At 40.8% G+C, this 21708-nt stretch overlaps 1 protein-coding gene across 1 annotated transcript in view; it reads left to right on the plus strand.

The window, feature by feature from the left end:
• Positions 1 to 6114: 6114 nt before the first annotated feature.
• Positions 6115 to 21708, plus strand: part of ABCD2 (ATP binding cassette subfamily D member 2) — a 64355-nt gene continuing 48761 nt past the window's right edge. The window contains exons 1-4 of the mRNA XM_054018991.1: positions 6115 to 7201; positions 8652 to 8832; positions 14138 to 14259; positions 21184 to 21352. Coding sequence (XP_053874966.1) covers positions 6212 to 7201; positions 8652 to 8832; positions 14138 to 14259; positions 21184 to 21352 — 1462 coding nt within the window. The 5' untranslated portion in view covers positions 6115 to 6211. The remainder of the gene's footprint in view (positions 7202 to 8651; positions 8833 to 14137; positions 14260 to 21183; positions 21353 to 21708) is intronic.

The raw sequence follows: 21708 nt of genomic DNA on the forward strand, positions 1-21708 counted from the left end.
GTACTTGGGGGCAGGGAAGGTACAGTTCTAAAGTTGCTGCTTTTTCTTGGGCACAATCAGGGCACAATTTGTTGTAGAGGTGAGCACTGACAGAGCCTACGGCCTCTGCTCAGTAATGACTCCAGCTCTCTGCTTTCCTTCAGTAGGACTGTCTCACATGGAGGGAAGTGAATTAGAACAGCTAATGTAAAACCCTGTATTTACTAACCAAAAGGAGATATATAAAAACTGAGTTTTCAACTCATTTATTAGAAATAAACTTTTTCTCTATGATTATAAATGATTCTTATGTCTCTTATTAAATCCTTTCATTTTATAGTTATTTCCGAGCAAGTGATCTCAATCTGTTACCGGTTATGGTAAAGGAAGAGCGAGATCCACAAATGTGTTGCAATACTGAACATCACAGGGCCTAACTTTGGGGCACCTAGAAAATCACAGGGACTACACTGCAATCCACAAAGTCAAGTTAGGCAATCTATACAATGAATGGGAAGAGATGGGCACCTTAGAATGTGATCCACAAAGCCACATGCTAGGTGGGAACCCATGTAAGCTAGCCAGTGAGAGGTGTGGGTGGTAAGTCCTATTCCTCTTGTGGAGATAAGCACCTAAGTCTGGCAGCAGGGAGGTAGCTATCTCTGCCGGGGCGGCTCTATGTTTTTTGCCACTCCAAGCACGGCAGGCAGGCGGCTTTTGGTGGCGCGCCTGCGGGTGGTCCGCTGGTCACGTGGATTCGGCGGCATGTCTGCGGGAGGGCCGCCGGTGCTGCATCATTGGCGTCCCCGCCACCGAATTGCTGCCGAAGCTGCGGGACCGGCGGACCTCCCGCAGGCATGCCGCCGAAGGCAGCCTGACTGCCGCCCTCAGGGCGACCGGCAGGCCGCCCACCGTGGCTTGCTGCCCCAGGCATGTGCTTGCTGTGCTGGTGCCTGGAGCTGCCCCGATCTCTGCTTAGTGACCCAAGAACAGGAGCCAGCTGCCTGACTCCAGGCTGCTTAAGCATCTAAGACATTTTTTGCAGGAATTTTGTGCTCCACCCAAAATAGCCAGAGGAGGAGGTTACTACCTTATAACTTTAGAAGAGGGGTCTCTTGCCTCTCAGTGGGGTGCTCTAACAACTGAGCTATTGGATATTCTGATGTGGGGCTCCCGCAATCTCTCCCGAAGGTGTTCCACTGCAGATAAATGAGTGATTGGGGTAGGGAAACTGGACCAAGAGTCTCCCACCTCTCAGGTGGGTGCCCTAACCACTGGACTATAGTCATTCTCACTTTCTTTCTTTGGCCCAGAGACTTGGGTGCCTGCATCTAGGGTTTAAGTGCCTAAATACTTCTGTGGATCTAGGTAAAATTGTTTACTTAGCAAATGAATAAATGATAAAATCTGAGGACTCTCACAACTGGCTTTAGATGAAGTCTATTACTACTGAACTTTTGTGTGTGTTAATTTAACACACTTTTTTTTACTCTGTTTGGCCAGAATTTTCAATCCTGTCATCAAACATTAGGCAATTAAACATAAGAACATAAGAATGGCCATACTGGGTCAGACCAAAAGCAGGAGTTATATTGAGCAAGTATTTGCTGCTGACACAACATTTCAGAATAAATATGAGGCTCCTTAATGGTTTTTTGGTTAAAAGGCCTAATTTGACATTGGCTTTGGGGACCGGAATTAGGCCTGATCCTGCAAACTTTTGCTTACAAGAGTAGTCCCTACTTACGTGAGTTGTCACACTAAATTAAATGGAACTACTCCCATGAGTAGAAGTATTCATGTGAATAAGGATTTGCATGATCAAGCACTATTTCATTTGGCTCAGATCAAAGCTGATCTTTCCTACAATAATATATAACCGTGTGGAGTGAAATAAAAAAAAAGCATGGTCACAAAATATTAGGGACGCTATGATATGCACTCATATGCTGCATATCTTACAAATAATTTACAATTGAAGTCTAATATTAAATTAGGTGGTTCTTAATGCAAATAGAAGAAGAAAATATTTGCACAACCTAACAGCACAGTACCTAGTTTACAGAAGGGCAACAGAAATACTAAGAATTCATCCAAAATGAAGAAATATAATCAACTAATCAGCATATTGTAGAAATACAGAAGAAATATCTCTAGTTAAAGTAGATGTTAAAGGACCAATTGTGTAAGAAGCTAAGCCACTCAACTCCCATTGAAATCAGTTTGTGTGTGTGTGTAAAAATATATACATATATGAATTAAATGTATTTTAAATGTTGAAAGCACAAAATAGCAAGACTATGGGACATACAGTATTTATCTATTTTATATTTACCTTTGACTTTAATTTCAAATCCTCCAATATCACACCAGCCAGCTCCTACTGTACAATGACACTCCACCACCCCCATGTCTGTTACAACCTCCACAAGATCCCATAGAACCAGCCTAGAGGAGATCAGGTAAGTGGGCTTTTGCCTCAAATTTTGCATTTTATATTATTATTCAAAAGATATAAAATAATTGTAAAAAGTTGGGAAGGCTGGATGATATCATTAAATGATTCTCTTGTCACCTATATTCCAGCTCTAGTATTGCATAATGTCCACAAGTAGTGCAGGACACTATAGTGGTGCAGGAGCCAGTTGGCATCCTCATGCACTCTCCATTCTAGTTCCTAAATGTTCATATGTCCATAGAACTTATCTAACCTAATATTAATCACCTCTATTTATGTTCCAAAGAATGTAATGTTATCTGAATACAACCCATTTCCATATGCAATGATTCTATTCCTTCCTTCATCACAACTTTACTGTTTGGAAAAAGGAGAATCTATTAGATCTCCAGGGAGCAACATGATGGTTGCAGTATACTTTGTTCTGCTTGCATCTTGGCCTTTAGAAGTCATTCATATCCTCCTTATTTTTCCTTCTCTGGGATTGTTCTTCCATTCAGAAGTGCATACAGGTGACTTTTAATGTATTTGATTGAAACCAGTTTTATCAATAAAAAAGCAGCCAAATTACTTTAAAAACAAAAAAACATATGCATATCTCTGGATCTCCATGTATGCATGACAGAAATTACAACAGTGCCCCCTTTCCAGTGTCAATTACTCTAATTTATTTGAATGGACTTTCTTTTTTGTGTTTTTTAAATAAAATCAGTTGTTAGAAATTGGGTAGACCCTATAGCTTAAAAATAATCTAGATCAGGGATCTCAAACTCAAATCACCACGAGGGCCACATGAGGACTAGTACATTGGCCCAAGGGCCACATCACTGACACCTTTTCATATAAAGGTACAAAAGCCCCCCCACCACCACCCACCACTCCACCTCTTCCATGAAGCCCCGCCTCTTCCCAACCCTATTCCATCCCCTTCCCCAAATCCCCGCCCCTGCCCCGCCTCTTCTCTGCCTCCTCCCCTGAATGCGTGGCTCTCCGCTCCTCCCCCCTCCCTCCTGGAAAGCGCTAAGCACCTGGAGGTAGACTGGGGGGGAGGGAGAGCGGCGGGTGAGGGGAGCTTGGCGTCCGCAGGAAATAACTCCACAGGCCAGTCGGGTGTTTGAGACCCCTGATCTAGGTGTTACTACAGCTTTGGTAACTGTTTCATCAGTGTTGCCTGAGTAGTTTTATTATGAAGTGATAAAATCACTAGTCACAACCACTCCAAAAATTCTAACAACTAAGGCTACATTCCACAAAAGATGTAATTTGTTGATAGGTTATAGAGAGTGACTGCAAAAATCTCAGGGCAGCAAGAATAGAAGGAAGTGGGTAATTCAACTGACAGTTCAGGCGTTTCCCATGTTCTTTAAAAAAAAAAAAAAGGAGAAAATGCATTGCTCTTATTCATTACAGTACTGTATGGTCAGGAGATTTTTGTTTCATTTATGTTCTCACAGGCCCCGCATGACTGAAAGCTTCAGTTTTTCAGACTCTGGTACAGCCAGAAGTCAGCAGATATGCAGAAGTGAAATAGGAATCTATGAACTTTTTCCCTATTTAAAAAAAAATGCTGGGGTGGGGGCACATTGCAAGTAACTGTGGTTTGGCAAACCAACTTTAAGATAATGTTATGCCTAGTGCACAAATATGCAATCATCAAATGGAAATTGTGATTTAAAAAAACGGTGAGTGTCTGAACTAGGCACTTTCTTACTCAACATGTCTAGTTCCTGTGTATCTTTCAGTTGTATGTTTTCTGGTTATTTTACTGACACCCTATTGCACTAGTTATTATTTTAAGTGCAGCTGTGAAAGAGTTAGACCAGAGTACAGCTATCTCATATATCAACAAAACTGCTTTCTAAGATCTAATTAATTTTATTTATTTTGATTTGCACAGTAAAAAGATAGACACCCATCCAAGCCACTAGACACCCTTGCCAATATATAGAATTACAAATATTCTAACTCCATTGTTTTTACATTTCCATCTGTCTACACAACTCTTCCAATCAACAATGGGTACAGATTTCTTGCAACCCTGTTAGGGAAGGAGGCAGAAAAATAGCTGATTTGTTGAACCTTGTCTTGTTTTGGGTTTGTTTAGGGGGCTCTCACACTACAGTGATTGGTGCCTGATTAGATTTTTTTTTTCCAATTCTAACTTTCACAAAGATAAGGTAGTGTTTACTATTTCTGAAACATCCAGAGTAAAATGCTTCCTAAATGTTGTTACATAAAAAGTCTGTTTTTAGCAGTAATATGAGCTAGTTTTACTCTGCATAAGCTGATTTATAGAATAGTTGAGTCATGCACCTTTCAGTGGCCTTATGTTAATGAATATTTCTTATGGAAGTTTGTGATCCTTAGTTATATTAGTCTTATGGTTATTTCTAATAATGTATTTTCAAAACTCTGATTTACCCTCCGCCACCAAATGGGGGAAGAACTATTGCATTTATAGCTATAGTGGCTCCATTACTTAACTTTTAAAATGTGAAATATGCTCAACTACTCTTTTTTACATTTTATTTTCTCCTTCTGAGTCCTAAATACTATACTCTTACTAAGCAATATACCTTGAAATAATGTGATAATGGGGATCGGGGGAATAAGGGAAATGAAAAATAGCTAGAAACATGTTTGTATTGTCATTATTTTTTGTGGATTTATGATATGTTATAGGTGCTAATGATGATTCAGGTAACAGGAATTCAAATCTCTTTCGGGGATAGAGTCCCATGATTGACAATACAATAAATTGTATGTAGTAGTGTAGCAACAGGATAAATGGGGGCGGAGGCAGGGAGAGAGGAGGAATATTTCCAGTTTACATGTATTTTTCAAAATATTCCCAGAGGGAACCATCTGATCCTTCACGCTGTCCCAACTGCCTACCTAGAATTAGAATTCAAACCTCCAGCTAATTAAGTTCCCTCACATGGGGCCTATTCTTCCTCTCTGTCTTCTCCCCCATCTGATTTCATTCTGAATTAGTTGCAATGCTAGGGCCATGCCTAGAGCTCTCATCTAGAGCCAGATTCTGATTTCATTTACAGTTGGGGTTGCCAATTTTGGCTGGATGTATACCTGGAGATTTAATCACCAGACATAATCTTTAATTAAAGATTAATCTTTTAATTCCTGGAGACTCCAGGCCAATCCTGGAGGGTTGGCAACATTATTTACAGAGGGGGTAATTCAATTTATGCCTGATTTTTTTTCTCTTCTCCCCACTCAAGAGTTTAGGCAGCTCCCAAGCACCTTTCCTCCCCCACTTCAGTTCCCCTTTTGTTCCTCTCTCTGTAGGTAAATCTAGAAGTGATACACTTGCAAAATCAGCAGCCCTGCTCTTTCCCTTCCCCCTCTGATGCTGCTCCTGCGTGGTCCTCGCAGTGTCTAGCGACGCACTGATGGCCCCTGCGAAGGCCAATGCGTAGCCCTAGTTGAGCAGCCTCCCGGCTGCTTGAATCGGGTGCTGCCAGCACCGACCTGCCCCGTTCCTGGCGCACGATTCAGAGCGCGCCGCGCGGGGCTGGTGAAGGTCCAGAGGGATCAGCGGGTTCCCCAGCTCCTCGCAGCCAATGAGCGGCCGGCGGGGGCGGAGTTGGCGGCGGCGGATCACAGCGTGCGGCAGCTCTCGGTGCATTGAAGGAACCATCCCCTGGTGGAAGCCGGCGTCCGTCCGCCTCTGTCACAACAAGGGCGGCGAGGAAGGAGCCATGGGGCATGCCCGGGCTCCATGAACATCCCTCCTAGGCGGTCTTCCTCTTGGGCATGACCCAGCGCCAGAGCATCCCTGCTCCGCGGCGGTCCCTGCGGCTGTGCGACATGACCCAGCTGCTGCGTGCCGCAGCCGGGCGAGGGAAGTGGACCAGATCCAGCGCGGCCAAGAGTGCTGCGTGCCTGGTGGCTGCGGCATATGGGCTGAAAATCCTCTACCCCGTCCTCCGCAAGCGCCTGCAGCAGACAGCCTGCGAAAAGGGCTTGCATGCTGCCTGCCGGGCTGGAGGGGGCGAGGAGCCGCTGCATTGCAGCCGGATCCGGGGCAGAGCCTCCCCGGCAGTGAATGCGGATTTTTTCAGGCAGCTGCTGGAACTTCGTAAGATCCTCTTCCCGAAGCTGGTGAGCGCCGAATCGGGCTGGCTTTGCCTCCACTCGGTGGCTCTGGTCTCCCGGACCTTCCTCTCCATCTACGTGGCCGGGCTGGATGGGAAGATCGTCAAGAGCATCGTGGAGAAGAAGCCCAGGAGCTTTGCCATCAAATTAATTAAGTGGCTCATGATTGCAATCCCTGCCACTTTTGTGAACAGCGCCATACGGTACCTGGAGTGCAAGCTGGCCCTAGCCTTCCGTACCCGCCTGGTGGATCATGCCTATGAGACCTATTTTGCCAATCAAACTTACTACAAGGTGATCAATATGGATGGGAGGCTAGCGAACCCCGACCAGTCCCTGACGGAGGACATCATGATGTTCTCCCAGTCGGTGGCACACCTGTACTCCAACCTGACCAAGCCCATCCTGGATGTGGTGCTGACATCCTACAGTCTTATCCAGACTGCCAGGTCCAGGGGAGCAAGCCCCATCGGGCCTACGCTGCTGGCAGGCCTAGTGGTGTATGCCACGGCGAGAGTACTGAAAGCGTGCTCGCCCAAATTTGGCAAACTGGTCGCAGAGGAAGCTCATAGAAAGGGTTATCTGCGATTCGTCCATTCGCGGATTATAGCCAATGTGGAAGAGATCGCCTTCTACAGAGGACACAAGGTAAAATGGAAATAAAGGCAAGGACTAAAATCTGAGATGGTTCAGAACTGTTGCTGTACTACTAGATGTTGATCTACTGTAATAATGCTGGTCATGTGCCCTCACCCTCTCCCCCATGAGGGATATGAATTCCTCTGATTCCTAAACCCGTTTACGATATATACTCTCTCACATTGTATGGAGAGAGACAGAAGTATAGAGTATTCCCCATTTTATTTTTCTCAAAGTATTCTGAGCAGCATCACATTTCTCTAATAAATTTTAATTTCCCTCTTCTGTCTCATTTCCAAAAGGTGCCCTTTTAACCTTTCCAGGCTCTTATTTCTCCCCTATTTTATTAACTAAGAATATTTAATGATACAGAAATACTTTTTCTCTAAATGCAAAAATCAGTAGCACACAGTAATCCAGAAGAAAACTTTGCTGTAGTTTAGATGGCAACACGATCTTTGACATTGTCTTGTGTAGATAGCTAAGAAAAATTGTAGTCACTATAGTCCTAAAGTTGCTGAAATACAGTACAGTATTTAGGTCACCAGTTACATAAAAGTAACAGATAATTTAAAAATCAGCATATTGAAGACATTTTCAAAATTATATTGTGAGTTTTGACTGTAATGTGTTTAAAATGGCTTTTAAAAAAGTTTCCCATAATGTGAAAAAGAAAATAGTAAAATTTCACACTACCCTTTCAGTCAAAAGTATTAATAAGACAACATAAACATTTTATTTTTATAGTAGCAATGAGCACCAAAAATTGTCTGCAGCATTGCATTAACTGCAGCTAAATTAAACAGTAATTCAATACTTTTTTTCCTATTCCAGCTTTTGTGTGGGCTCAAATTGACTGCATTATGTCATACTGATTTGTCACTATTCTTGACTCATTTCCTTGATGTACATTATCATTTCCTCTTGGCACATTGCTGAAAGACATGAAATACCAATTCAGGGTATGAGTTCTGCAGATTTACTCAGGCAAAACTCTCATTGGAATAAATTGGAATTTTGTAGGCTTGAGTCCCCAAATGTTGCATAGTTCATGGAGTTGCAGTTTCAACTTACAGGTGTATAGTTCTTAAAATCCTCCTCATTAAACATGTGGAACTAGTTTTACTTCGATGGTAAGGAACAGCTTTTATCACTCGCTTGCATTTTGCTCTGGCACTGTGAAGTGGGTATAAAACTGCCAGAGTGGGGTAAAGGGGCATTGGTGTAAATCAGAATCCGGCCCAATGAGTTCCATGGGCTATGCTGATTTACACTGAGAATGTGGCCCTTTGTCTAAACAGGTACCACATAGCTTGCTGTACTGATTGCAAGATATAGTGAAGAATTCAAATCCGAACACTGGTCATTTGATTATATTATATGTACGTGTGTGTATTGTACTCATATGTATATTAATATTTACTATACTGTGTAAATACTTACATTTTTTTAACTATAGGTGGAAATGAAACAACTACAGAAGAGTTACAAGGCTTTGGCAGACCAAATGAACCTCATATTGTCCAAACGTTTATGGTACATCATGATAGAGCAGTTCCTGATGAAGTATGTCTGGAGTAGCTGTGGTTTGATTATGGTGGCTGTACCTATCATCACAGCAACAGGATTTGCAGATGGCGGTAATAAAGACTTTTATTTAATTTCAAATGTTTCTTTAAAAATATTAGTGTAGAAGAGTAGTCATGTAAGAAGACTACATTTCATTATAATACCATTTATAGCGGTAGTGCTATAATATTCAAACACCATACACGCCTCATCCTTGGGCAGCTCCTGGCATGTGTAAAACTTTACAAACAAACCATTTGAAGAAATATCAATGACAGAAACTGCATCTTTGAACTTAAGCGTGATAAACACATTCTGAATCAAAGGATAGGTTTTTCAAATAAGATGCCAAGGTGAATTGTGGTTAAGCAGTTTTTAAATATCACTTGAACCATTTACTGCCCTTTTTGATGTATGAAGATGGTCTCACAAACTTTAAAATAAAATCTTGTTTTTTATTTTTGCAATATCAAGAATGTCAGGTGCTCGCTTTCCTCTCTTCAAAGGAGGCCCTAAGCTGTGAGGTCTCATCAAGTTGTAATGTTAGCTGTAGCCCTCATGGCCCAACCAGGATTGGGAAGATGTGTCAATTCTCAGAATGTTAGCTGCTATATTACTAAATACTATCCATCTATCTACCTATCTAGTGGGTTTTCTGTGGCGTTTGCTCATCACCTTAGTATCGGAATGCTTCACAAACATTGATTAATTAATATTTATTTATTCTGTTTTGTGTTGACCTGTGTAAGAATCAGCATCTCCTCTCACCTCAAGTAGAGTACAGAAAGAGAAGTGAAGCTCAGGTTATAGGCTTGTATGGCAGCACTATTCAGGTCTTCTGAAGATCATGTCCAGATCTTCCAGCAATGAGAGCGAAGTGAAGCCCTGATTTTAATGTTGTTTGAAATGTTTTTTTTAAGTCAGGGAAAAAATACAACTTGGCAGAGTAGGAGGCAAGGGGAATGTGTTAGATTAAGAAGTAGTAACAAGCAAAAACAAATTGTTTGCTTGTTCATTTTGTAGTTTACATAGAATCATAGGACTGGAAGGGACCTCGAGAGATCCAGTCCCATGCACTCATAGCAGGACGAAGTATTATCCAATCCATTCCTGACAGGTATTTGTCTAATCTGGTCTTAAAAATCTCCAATGATGGAGATTCTACAGCCTCTCTAGGCAATTTATTCCGGTGCTTAACCACTCTTACAGGAAGTTTTTCCTAATGTCCAACCTAAACCTATCTTGTTGCAGTTTAAGCCCATTGCTTCTTATCCTATCTTCAGAGGTTAAGAAGAACAATTCTTCTCCCTCCTCCTTGTAACAGCCTTTTTATGTACTTGAAACATGTGCAAGTCTTTGTACTTTGTGATTGTATACTAACTTCAGTAGAAGAGAAATCCACAAAAAAAGAATACAATGATTTAAAAATTCCTTTTTAACATTTTTAGATACTGCATATTAGAGCTTAGAAATTATGATGATAAGTATCCTAGCAATACCTAAACTAAATAAATGGATAGCGAAAAACTGACTTTGACGTTGGCTCAACAAATTTCCATATACATGACTGGAATCATAAGAAGCCTTAAAAAATCAATAAGATTCACCATGCAAAGATTCTGTAATGCTTTGTAAATGAAAAGATCAATTTTAAATCCAGTACATTTAACCAAGTACCAATGGATTGTTTTCAGAGGAGGTGAAATCTGTGCATATTGTCTGAATTTGATAAGGAATTTGGCAATCATATTCTCAACAAAGGAGTTTATACAGGTCCACATTATACAGAACAACCAGTGAAGGATAACAGTGTTTTAGTACTTTGGTAACAGAAATGAGGTTAACCAATTTAATGTACTTTCTGCTAAAATGGAAATAAATGCAGCTCAGCAAAATCCCTTAACTGATAAAGAGATTATTTAACCACAGAATGTAAATGTCTCCTCCTTAGCCCTTCACCCATGAATCATAAACAGGTTAGGGGTCCTTCAAAGAGAAAGAGCCTCTATAGAGAGAGGAAAGGAGCAGTATTTCACCCATATCAACTCTACAGTAAGTAACATTCTCTGACATCCAGGAGTGGACCTCTGACAAATATGTTTAAAATGTGGACGGAGCAGAAGTCAGAAAAATAAATCTGTCTTCTCCATGTCAGTGGTAGGCCTGTCACATACACCTCTACCCCGATATGACGCTGTCCTTGGGAGCCAAAAAATCTTACCACGTTATAGGTGAAACCGCGTTATATCGAATTTGCTTTGATCTGCCGGAGTGCACAGCCCAACCCCCCCAGAGCACTGCTTTACCGCGTTATATCCGAATTCGTGATATATCGGGTCGTGTTATATCGGGGTAGAGGTGTAATACTGAAGAGTATTTGCCAGGAGGAACATGCAAAATGTTAAAGTGTAGAACTTATTACAGAGCCCTGAGGCATTCTACAAGAACAGGGACAAGATCAGAAATGCATTATTAATGGTGACCAATTGACCCCATCAAGTGGTAAGAAGTAAACCAGGTATGCTAAAAATCCAACAAGTGCAGCTCACTGCTGAAGGCGAATTAGTTGGTGAAATAGTACTGTATCCAATCAGATCAAGTGTGGAAGGCAAATGAAGTTGGTTAAAATCTGAGGAATGGGAACTAGAACTGTCATTGATGAATAAACCCATTAGAATCCAGGAAGTGTTTGGAACCGAATAGCTAGTGTTTAGAACTTATGACTATGCCTGAAATCAATCTGAAACTGTTCACATAGATGGTCTTCAGACAGGAGGGATTGCATCAGTACAGCAATAGCCTTTTCACTGTTGCCAAAAAAAAAATTAGGTATTTGTGTGTATTTAAAACACACACACACCACAGCTAGTGCTACCTTTTCTGATATTCGTTTGCTGCTACAGTATATGAGTTTTGTACATCATTTTATAGTACGCTAGTATGCAAAAGGAATCATACAAAAAACACAAGTAGAGCAAAATATCCTGAATGTAGTTAGTTCCCTGGAAATTAAACATTAATGACAATGAGACTTTAATTTCATTAGGCACAATAGATATGGGTTTTCCATAAAACAAATGGGATTAAGAAGTTTTATAAGTGGGGAACAAGTTAAACTACTGACAGAGGTTAGATACTAGACTAAAGAGAGACCACTGGCCCAGTCTGTTGTAATATGGCACTTCCTCTAACACAGAAGGAAAATCCTATGTGTGAAAAACATTGGAGAAAATGATCAAGAAAAGTTATTTTGAGCAGGTCTGGTGGTTTGATTTCAGTCATGCAATAATGGAGAATTGTGTTCTGGAGCAGTTTAAAGTTCCTCAGATTTACCCAATTTTAAATCCACAGTGACATCTAAAATGCTGTCTAGATCAGTAAAACTTGGTTATCTGCCAAGGAAGAGTTATAATTTATTTTTTTTTAGTTTTGTAACTACTGAATTGGCATCACTACTGAGGACTGGATTCCCTACAGAGCCTTATTCACACGAGTCCTCCCATTGGAGTAAATGTGACAATTTACATGACTATCTATATGAGTGAGGGTTTTAGGATCACACCCTGACTGAGGAAGGTTCTGTCCTTTTTTCGAAAGGCATGACTCTCATTGTGTACCAGATGTGTATATCCCAGTGTGCTGGGTGACGCAGTACTGACTTGGAATAATTTAAATCAAAAAATCTGAACAGCCACAGTTTTCTTAAATAATTCAGAAATTGAATTTTGAGACAAAGGGAGGCCAAATTGGGGTCTTATGTGTATGACAGTAACTTTCTATATAATATTTTTGGCCCCAAATGTTTACACTTATCTCTTGTGTATCTTCATTGATGTAAGTGGAGTTATACCAAAGATGTATTTATCCAGTTTTTTTTTTTTTTTTGGTGGCTTGATAAATTAAAACAAACTAGCGTTTGGGTATCAGGAGCTTCAAAAGCAAAAAGAAGATACAGACAGGTACAACAAGATTTGGTACGGGATTTATGTTTTCAAACACTGCAGAGTCTGACCTTGTCATGGAGGTGAGAGAACCACTCGCTGCGTAAGAAAATTTCGCTTACGTTGCTTTAGCATTACCTGCCATAGAACAGCACATAAAATGACCATCACGTTTCACCTGTAGGAAACTGCTCACAGATTTTCTTGACTAAAAGCACTGAGCCAGCCTAATAGAAGATATTAATAATAATTCCTGGTGTAGGAGTTGGCATACTAGATCAGCCTACTAGTCCGGCTAGCTTAGTGTCTGGCAGTAGCCATACTTCAGAGAAAGACAGAAGTTCCAATCTGCAACACAGTTAACCAGTCTGCATAATGTTATAGACTGGTTAAGGATATCTTCCCAAAACCCCTCTTGCAACCTAACATTTCACATTTGGTTGACCATATATTGTCATCTTAATTTGCTTAGTTGCAAATGTTAAGAATTATACATTATTCATTCTTAAAAAATTCAGCCACATTATTATCTTGATGATTTTGTGGAGGAGCAAATTACAGGATGGCTCCATGCTGTATAGCAGTTTCTGTGGGTGTGATGATGGCAAGAGATATCACAGTAGCAGAATTGGACTCCAGGCATGAAATACTTAATGAATTTTACTCTGGGAAAAACAAACACTTCATGTGAAGATACTATACTTGAAACATAAGTGTTTCTTTTTCCCATGCCCTCTCTAGTTTCGGCTGCCATTTTTGCCTTTGTCAGTTGTTAAGGATATTTTCTCACCACACATCACTTCTTGCTCTTATTTGATTCGGAAGAATTTTCATGCTAACAGGCTACAATGTTATAACAAAGGATTATGGAATCAAACAGACAGAGAAACTGGGTTGTGAGAAAGAAGACTCTGACTCAGACACAGATCCCTCTAATACTACCAAGAGGAATATAGAAACTTACTGTCAGTTAATTGCATTCTTATAAAATATTCTAATTTTGCCAAATGTGCATCAGTATGAATGTTCCTTTTTAAGTGGAGTGAAGAATTAAGTAAGGTTGAAAATGAGTAATAGCAGTACTAGTAAAAACAAAACAATGAAACTGAAATTCTGTTTGATTCACTACGGTTGTGGTAAAACTCAGACTGAGTAATAGTATATTAAAAAGAAAAAGAGGTTGATGGGTGTTAAAAAGAAAAAAGGATGATTTGTGAAAGAAGAAGAATTTCTCATACTCCCATTTTTTCTTTGTTACTAGAAGTTTTATTCCAATTGTTTGCCTTTCTGATTCCTTTAAGAAAGTTGTCTTCATAGAGTTAGTATTCTTAACTTAATATCTGTTTTAATAATGGCTCACATTTTAACCATAATTTAATTTGTAGAGATATTTTTCAGAAGAATATTTGAACAGAAGAACCTTTTTTGCTTTTAGAATTAGAAGATGGCCATAAACAAGCAATGGTTAGTGAGCGAACAGAAGCCTTTACTACTTCACGAAATCTGTTGGCCTCTGGAGCAGATGCCATTGAAAGGATTATGTCTTCTTACAAAGAGGTATTGGGTGTCATTTGTAGTATACAACTGAAAAGAGAAATAAATGAAAATAAAACAGAATTTGCAAACGTAAGATTTTTTTTTTTTAATTTCTTTTGTAATCATATTGGGGCAGATTCTGCGGTCCTTAAATCAATGGGAGTTTCTCTTGAGTGAAGACTGCAGAAGTTAGCCCTTAGTAACTTAAGTACAGATAGTATTTTAATGTGGGGATAATTTGTGGCCCGTGAGCATAAACCATGACAGCATTTTCTAGACTAGAGCCAGATATTGTGCAGTCTTCTCAAGCAGTTCTTCTAATAGACTGTGATTTTTGATTCATCTGTTTCAATACTTGGCCTACAATGTAGAGAGACTGCCTGGTTACCAATTATGTGAAGGTGTTACTATTAGCATTCAGTGTTAAAATCATTTATATAATGCTATACATTTACATGGCGCCTTGCAAACATGGCTGCTTTATGACGCAGAAAAAATATCCACTAAATAATAGGTGAAAGACAGCAAACTGATTTGACTTGTAACACAATTACACTTTAATTCAGAGAGTGTGAAATGAAAGCTTCCATCTTAATTTTATACATAACATTTTGCCAAAGTAGTATTGGGATACCACACCTTCATATTTTATTCTAAGTTACTTTTAGGCAATTTCCATAGAATGGTAATATGCTTCCTGTGAACTTTAATATTTTATGGTAATAAAGTACGAATCCCACTCCCTTTTTTTACATGAGCAGCCCTGTAGCAGTCACTGGAACTGACCTCGTTAGTAAGATGGGCAGTGTTTGGCTCTTTGCGATTTTATTTTTTTGTCTGTAGGCCACCAGTGTAAATCCAAATTTTCAGTGTTTTGATGGGTAAGTCTACAGGCTCATGCTTTTGAAACTGTTACCACCTGCTACCTTTCCTGCACCGTGTGAGTTGAGGTGATGGTCTAAGGTTTGTTCATAGGGTACAGCATTCAGTATCACAAAAATCACTGTAACAGAGAACACTATTTGGAATGCTGGTTTGCAGGCTTAGCAAAGGCCAAGGATTGAGGGCTTGATTCAACTCCCACTGAATTCACTGGAAAGTCTCCCAGTGGGAGTTGGATCAGACCTTGAATAGGCTTGGAGACTGAACTACATTGTCATATTTAGAAGTGGTCATTGCAGGTCAGTATGGAGGGCACACTGGTGAGACGATGTGGAAAGGCTGTCCTGCTGCTGTCCACGTTGTACCTGCTCTACTGGTAACAGGAGATCTTCAGTCTTAAATACTGTCAGTACAACTCTTTTCACAAGTGTTAGAGACAAAAACCTGCCAGTGCAGGACAGTCTAGGCTTACTCATGGAGTTGAAACATTTGATAATTACCATGGGTTTTGTAAAGTTCTCCTTATAAACTCCTATACTCTTATAAAGCCATGACTGAGAGTGGGACCTTATAATTCATAATAAATAGCTGTTCTTGAATTTTGTACAATTATGGGACTTGTCTAGAGTTACAGTTCCTTACACCAGAGACGTCTTCTAACACCAGGTTTGGATCTGGCTATCTCTAAATGCTTTACTACAACTAGCTAATTTATTTGTTTTTTAAGGCATGTCTAACGACACACCACTTTCAGTGGCGTGTAAGGTACGTGTGCTACATGATACATTGAAAAGCACCCTGCATTCACACTGTGGTGTGTTGCTACATGTGTCAGTGAAAGGCTCCAGCAGTGGGGGAGGCAGCTGGGAAAGGTTCTAGCAGCTCCCCTCTGTCAGAGCCTTTCCCCCTACTGCAGTCTTTTCCTACGGCAGGGAAGGACTTCAGCAATGAGGAACTGGCAAAACCTTTCCCCTCTGCCTCCCCCCTGGTTGCATCTTTTCCTGCGATAGGAAAAGGCTCCGGCAGTGGGAAGGCAGCGCAACACTATGCTGCTAGAAATAGCTATGTAGATGAGGAGGCATGGCTTGGGCAAATTGGAGCGGTGTCGGGTTTGTACTTAGATACATACCCACACCTTTTACTTTACTTGCCTAAGTTGTGCCTGTCTGTCTATGGTGCTATTTATACCCGTGTTGGGGGTGGGGGCTACGCAGTATGTGCTCTGCATGCCGCAGAAGGAAGCATGCTGTTTAGATGCACTCTTATACTCATTGTCCTGCTATTCTTGCCTCTCTTCTAGCTTTCAACATCAGAATTTGTGTTTTCTGAATCTGGTAATCATACAGTTATATTAGGAATAATACTTTTCCCTTCAGTCTTCTATACTACTGCAGCTGCTTGGGTGTAATTCCTCTCTGCCAGCAGATGGAGACAGTACATTGAGACTTTTTGGTGAGGTCATCACCTGCAAGAAAAGGGGCTTGCCAGGTCCTAGAGCTCATTTGTTTCTTTCTCCAGCAGGCTGAGGATCAGTATCTTCAATGGCTGTGGAGAAAGCCCTGAACAAAGGAGAAAGTCCTTGAGCAGGCATCAAAGGTCTAGGAGGATTTCCAACTATGCACCAATATGAGGCTCCATAAAAGGCATAGACAGTGTGGCGGGCAATGAGCTAGCCCTCAAGAGTACTATCTGACTAACTGCTGCAGTCGTTTCAGGCTTTCACACACAAAATAGATTTCTCCCCACAGGATTCCTCCCCTGCAAGTTAGAGGATGACAAGGTAAAAATAAAAAAGGGCAAGGTAAGGGTGAGAACTACCTTCCCCAAGACCCTGTCAGCCCTGTTCCCCAGAGGCCCCCTCAATTGTGGGGGGTCCAAGGTCCAGGCAGACAAGCAGATCTTTATCCAAAGGAGGATTCATGGGACCTTTGCCAGGGTCTGCTGGAGAGCCTTCCGTGCAGTTTTAGATACCTCTCTCATTTGAGTCTCAGTTGCTCTGGGGCCTCAGCCTACCCAGGAATCCTGACTACAGATACCAGTGTGTAGAGAGGGGAGTATCTGGGGTACGACATGACCCTGGAGTAGTTTTCACTGACAAATGTACGAGTCTGTCTGTCATATCCGGAGGAGAACAGTTGGACTCATTCCTCTGCACTTTCACCACAGGCTGAAAAATGTTTTGGCGTGGGTACACTGAACAGCCACCATCTCTCACTCAAATAAACTGACCTGGAACAAAGAGATGGCCAAGGAAAACCAGGTATTGAAAGCAGCCCCTCATGCTCCTCTTAGCCATCCTATTTGTTATTCCCATAGTCAGAGTATGCAACAGTGCAGACTAGCCAAACAGATCCTAAATATGCTAGGGAGAGTGGAAAAGAGGAGTGAGTTTTTTGAGAGAATTTGTCACAATAGGAGAAGACCTAAACAGACTAGATTGCCACAATTAAATAGAATGGTACACTGGCAGGCTTTTCTCCACATTGACCCATGATGGGTGTTAGGAATCTCGCAAAAAGGCTCAGCAGTTCAGAGCCTCACAACAGCAGCATGAGTGCCACAGAAGAAAGAGAGAAAAACAAAGTGAGCAGCATCCAAATCCATTCCTTCCAAGAGAATGAAGTTTCTAGTCAGGGAAAGTTGCTTCAGTGCCAGCAAGGAAGTCCCAGAAGCATACAGAGTGTGTGGCATTAGAAAGTTAAATGCATTGTGTCCTGGAAGGTGTATACAGAACTACAGGAGATAGGGAAGGCAGCCACCTGGGGTATATGTCCTTCACTGTTTAACCTGTAGTTTTCAGCAAATGTAATGTTTAGGCATGAGCTGATTCATCATTTGGTGAAAGCGCTGAAGGCAGCTTTCATGAGGTATAACACTGGTCTACAATTTTTGAGAAGTCGTCTGCTTCAGAAATAAAATGTGCTATTTATTATGTATTTTGATGTGTTGAATTCAAATATGACAATTAAAACAACTGATTGGCTACTGTTTCTAAGATATTTAAGTTTTTACATTTTATGTCTGTGCATATTGTGTAGATAGTAGAGTTTTAATCATAAATTGTAAATCTAGGTCTTTTCACGTGTTTATGGTTGCTTTACATGATAATATTTCACCTGTCCTGTTTATGTAACACTTTAAAAATCAGCAAAAGGGTTATATAAATAAAATTTATTATGAAACAAAAGACAAAAAACTATTATGTACATAGTTTAGTCCTATTCAGTGTCTACTCGGCGCTTCTTGGCTTGTCTCTTGTATTCATTAAATGGAGCATCTCTTGTCACTGTCCAGCAATAGTCTGCAAGCATTGATGGGCTCCATTTGCCCTGATAGCGTTTCTCCATTGTTGCAATGTCCTGGTGAAATCGCTCGCCGTGCTCGTCGTTCACTGCTCCGCAGTTTGGTGGAAAAAAATCTATATGAGAGTGCAAAAAATTTATCTTTAGTGACATGTTGCAACCAAGGCTTTTGTATGCCTTGAGGAGGTTTTCCACCAACAACCTGTAGTTGTCTGCCTTGTTGTTTCCGAGAAAATGTATTGCCACTAACTGGAAGACTTTCCATGCCATCTTTTCCTTGCCACGCAGTGCATGGTCAAATGCATCATCTCAAAGAAGTTCACGAATCTGAGGATCAACAAAGACATCTTCCTTTATCTTAGCTTCACTTAACCTTGGAAATTTTCCACGGAGGTACTTGAAAGCTGCTTGTGTTTTGTCAATGGCCTTGACAAAGTACTTCATCAGACTCAGCTTGTGGTGTAAAGGTGGTAACAAAATCTTCCTTGATTCAACAAGTGGTGGATGCTGAACACTTTTCCTCCCAGGCTCCAATGACTGTTGGAGTGGCCAATCTTTCTTGATGTATTGGGAATCTCTTGCACGACTATCCCATTCGCAGAAAAAACAGCAGTACTTTGTGTATCCAGTCTGCAGACCAAGCAAGAGAGCAACAACCTTCAAATCGCCACAAAGCTGCCACTGATGTTGGTCATAGTTTATGCACCTCAAAAGTTGTTTCATGTTGTCATAGATTTCCTTCATATGGACTGCATGACCAACTGGAATTGATGGCAAAACATTGCCATTATGCAGTAAAACAGCTTTAAGACTCGTCTTCGATGAATCAATGAACAGTCTCCACTCATCTGGATCGTGAACGATGTTGAGGGCTGCCATCACACCATCGATGTTGTTGCAGGCTACAAGATCACCTTCCATGAAGAAGAATAGGACAAGATCCTTTTAACGTCATGAAACATGGAAACCCTAACACCACCTGCCAGGAGATTCCACTGCTGTAGTCTGGAGCCCAACAGCTCTGCCTTACTCTTGGGTAGTTCCAAATCCCTGACAAGGTCATTCAGTTCACCTTGTGTTATGAGGTGTGGTTCAGAGGAGGAGGATGGGAGAAAATGTGGTTCCTGTGACATTGATGGTTCAGGACCAGAAGTTTCATCCTCTTCCTCATCTGACTCAAGTGAGAATGATTCTGGTGCATCAGGAACGGGCAGTCCTTCTCCGTGGGGTACTGGGCGTATAGCTGATGGAATGTTTGGATAATGCACAGTCCACTTTTTCTTCTTTGACACACCTTTCCCAACTGGAGGCACCATGCAGAAGTAACAATTGCTGGTATGATCTGTTGGCTCTCTCCAAATCATTGGCACTGCAAAAGGCATAGATTTCCTTTTCCTGTTCAGCCACTGGTGAAGATTTGTTGCACAAGTGTTGCAGCATATGTGTGGGGCCCACCTCTTGTCCTGATCTCCAATTTTGCAGCCAAAATAAAGGTGATAGGCTTTCTTAACCATGGTTATACTGCGCTTTTGTGATGCAAAAGTCACTTCACCACAAACATAGCAGAAGTTATCTGCACTGTTCACACAAGTACACGAGCATCTCTGCTCACTTTGGCTAAACAGAAATGTGTCCCTTTGCAAAATCAAACACTGACAAATAAGAGAGCATGACACTGTATGATTTCTAGAGCTGATCTAGGGCAATTTGTTCAGCAGAGTGATGTAAGCTTCGTTATGATTGCATCATCCATGACTTCTAGGAATAACATGATGCAATCCATATCATGTATGACGCAATACCAGCTTCAGATTGCATCCTTCATTGTTTTGCCTAAAAAGCAAGTACTGTCCAAACCCAGTCATAGATTTATTCATAGATCCAGTCAAAGATGTATTTTAGTCATTTCTGGTTTAAATTGAGATCCCTTCCCTTTATAACTCACTTATCCTCCGCCATTCCCAAGTCAAAGGTCGTATATACTGACCCAATAGCATAACTTGAAAACTAGAGCCAATCAACAATTTTCTCATCATTTTCGTTCTCAGTGACCCAGAATTAGTAAAGTTTGACTACATTTATTTCAGAAGCATTTTAGCTGTAGAGCAGTGTAATCAGTGCCTACTGTATGGCACAGCATTGCTTTTGGAGGTAGCCAAACATCTGGCGTGGCACAGAAAATCAAAGAGAGGAAAATTTTCCTTATGTGTTAAATTTTTTTTCTTTGATATCGTCTATGCAAGTCCAGGCCTCCTCCCTTCAAACTTAGCACTGTCTTCTGCAAATTTCCAGGACTTTTTCAAACATCAAGTTTTATGCTAGGGCTCCAAGGTCTAAAAATTGTGTGTGGTGTATTTTGCACAATAAATTGCTATTATAGGAACTGCTTTAGGAGATTCAGCTGACAGATGGGAGGTAGCAGCCCCCTTATTTGCTGGTGATGACATCACTAAAAATTCTCAAGGCCTTTATTGGAGTTATACCAATTTACGTCAGCTTAGGATCTGTCCTTCAACGTAATGTCGCCATCTGCTGGCAGATAGGAACTGTACGTGTGCATCTGGGGGGACTGTCAGAGAAGATCTCAAAGAAATAAAATTAATTGGTGAGGAAAAATTTCCTTTTATTCTTAATCCAGAATGAAATCTAAGTAGTACTGAGTCAAAACGATTGGGAATGCTATCCATAAATGACTGGACAAAGTATTTAATTTCCAGTTTCCAGATTATGTAATTTAAACAGATAATTTGTTGTTTCTCAGGTCACTGAGTTAGCAGGCTATACAGCTCGAGTGTACAACATGTTTTCAGTCTTTGATGAAGTGAAGAGGGGCATTTACAAAAGAACTGCTGTTGTTCAAGAGATTGAAACCAACAGCAAGAATGAAGATAAAGCAGAACTACACATTGATGGCCCTTTGGAAATCAAGGGTGGGTAATTCATATTTTGATACTTTTCTCTATAAACTCTTCAGCCTACTATGCAACTTTACTGGTATAAACAAAGTCTTTCTTTACACAACCCTTGCTGCTATTTCAAAGTTGCTACAGATCAACTCCCCTCCCATTACATATTCCTAACCTACTTCTTTGCAGTTTTCTATGCCTCCCAGCAGACAACCCTGAGATTCCTTCCCAATGTATTCTCACAAGGGCTGGCTGGAAATTCTCCATCAAAACCTCCACAGAAAATTGTTTTTTTTTTACATTTTTTTTCGCCCAGAAAGAATCTGCTTTCCTTTACATTTTTTAAATTTTAATTAGAAAACTGAAACCTGAAATTTTTC

The sequence above is a fragment of the Malaclemys terrapin genome, chromosome 1 (genome assembly GCF_027887155.1).
Source record: "Malaclemys terrapin pileata isolate rMalTer1 chromosome 1, rMalTer1.hap1, whole genome shotgun sequence".
NCBI classification, from domain to species: domain Eukaryota; kingdom Metazoa; phylum Chordata; order Testudines; family Emydidae; genus Malaclemys; species Malaclemys terrapin.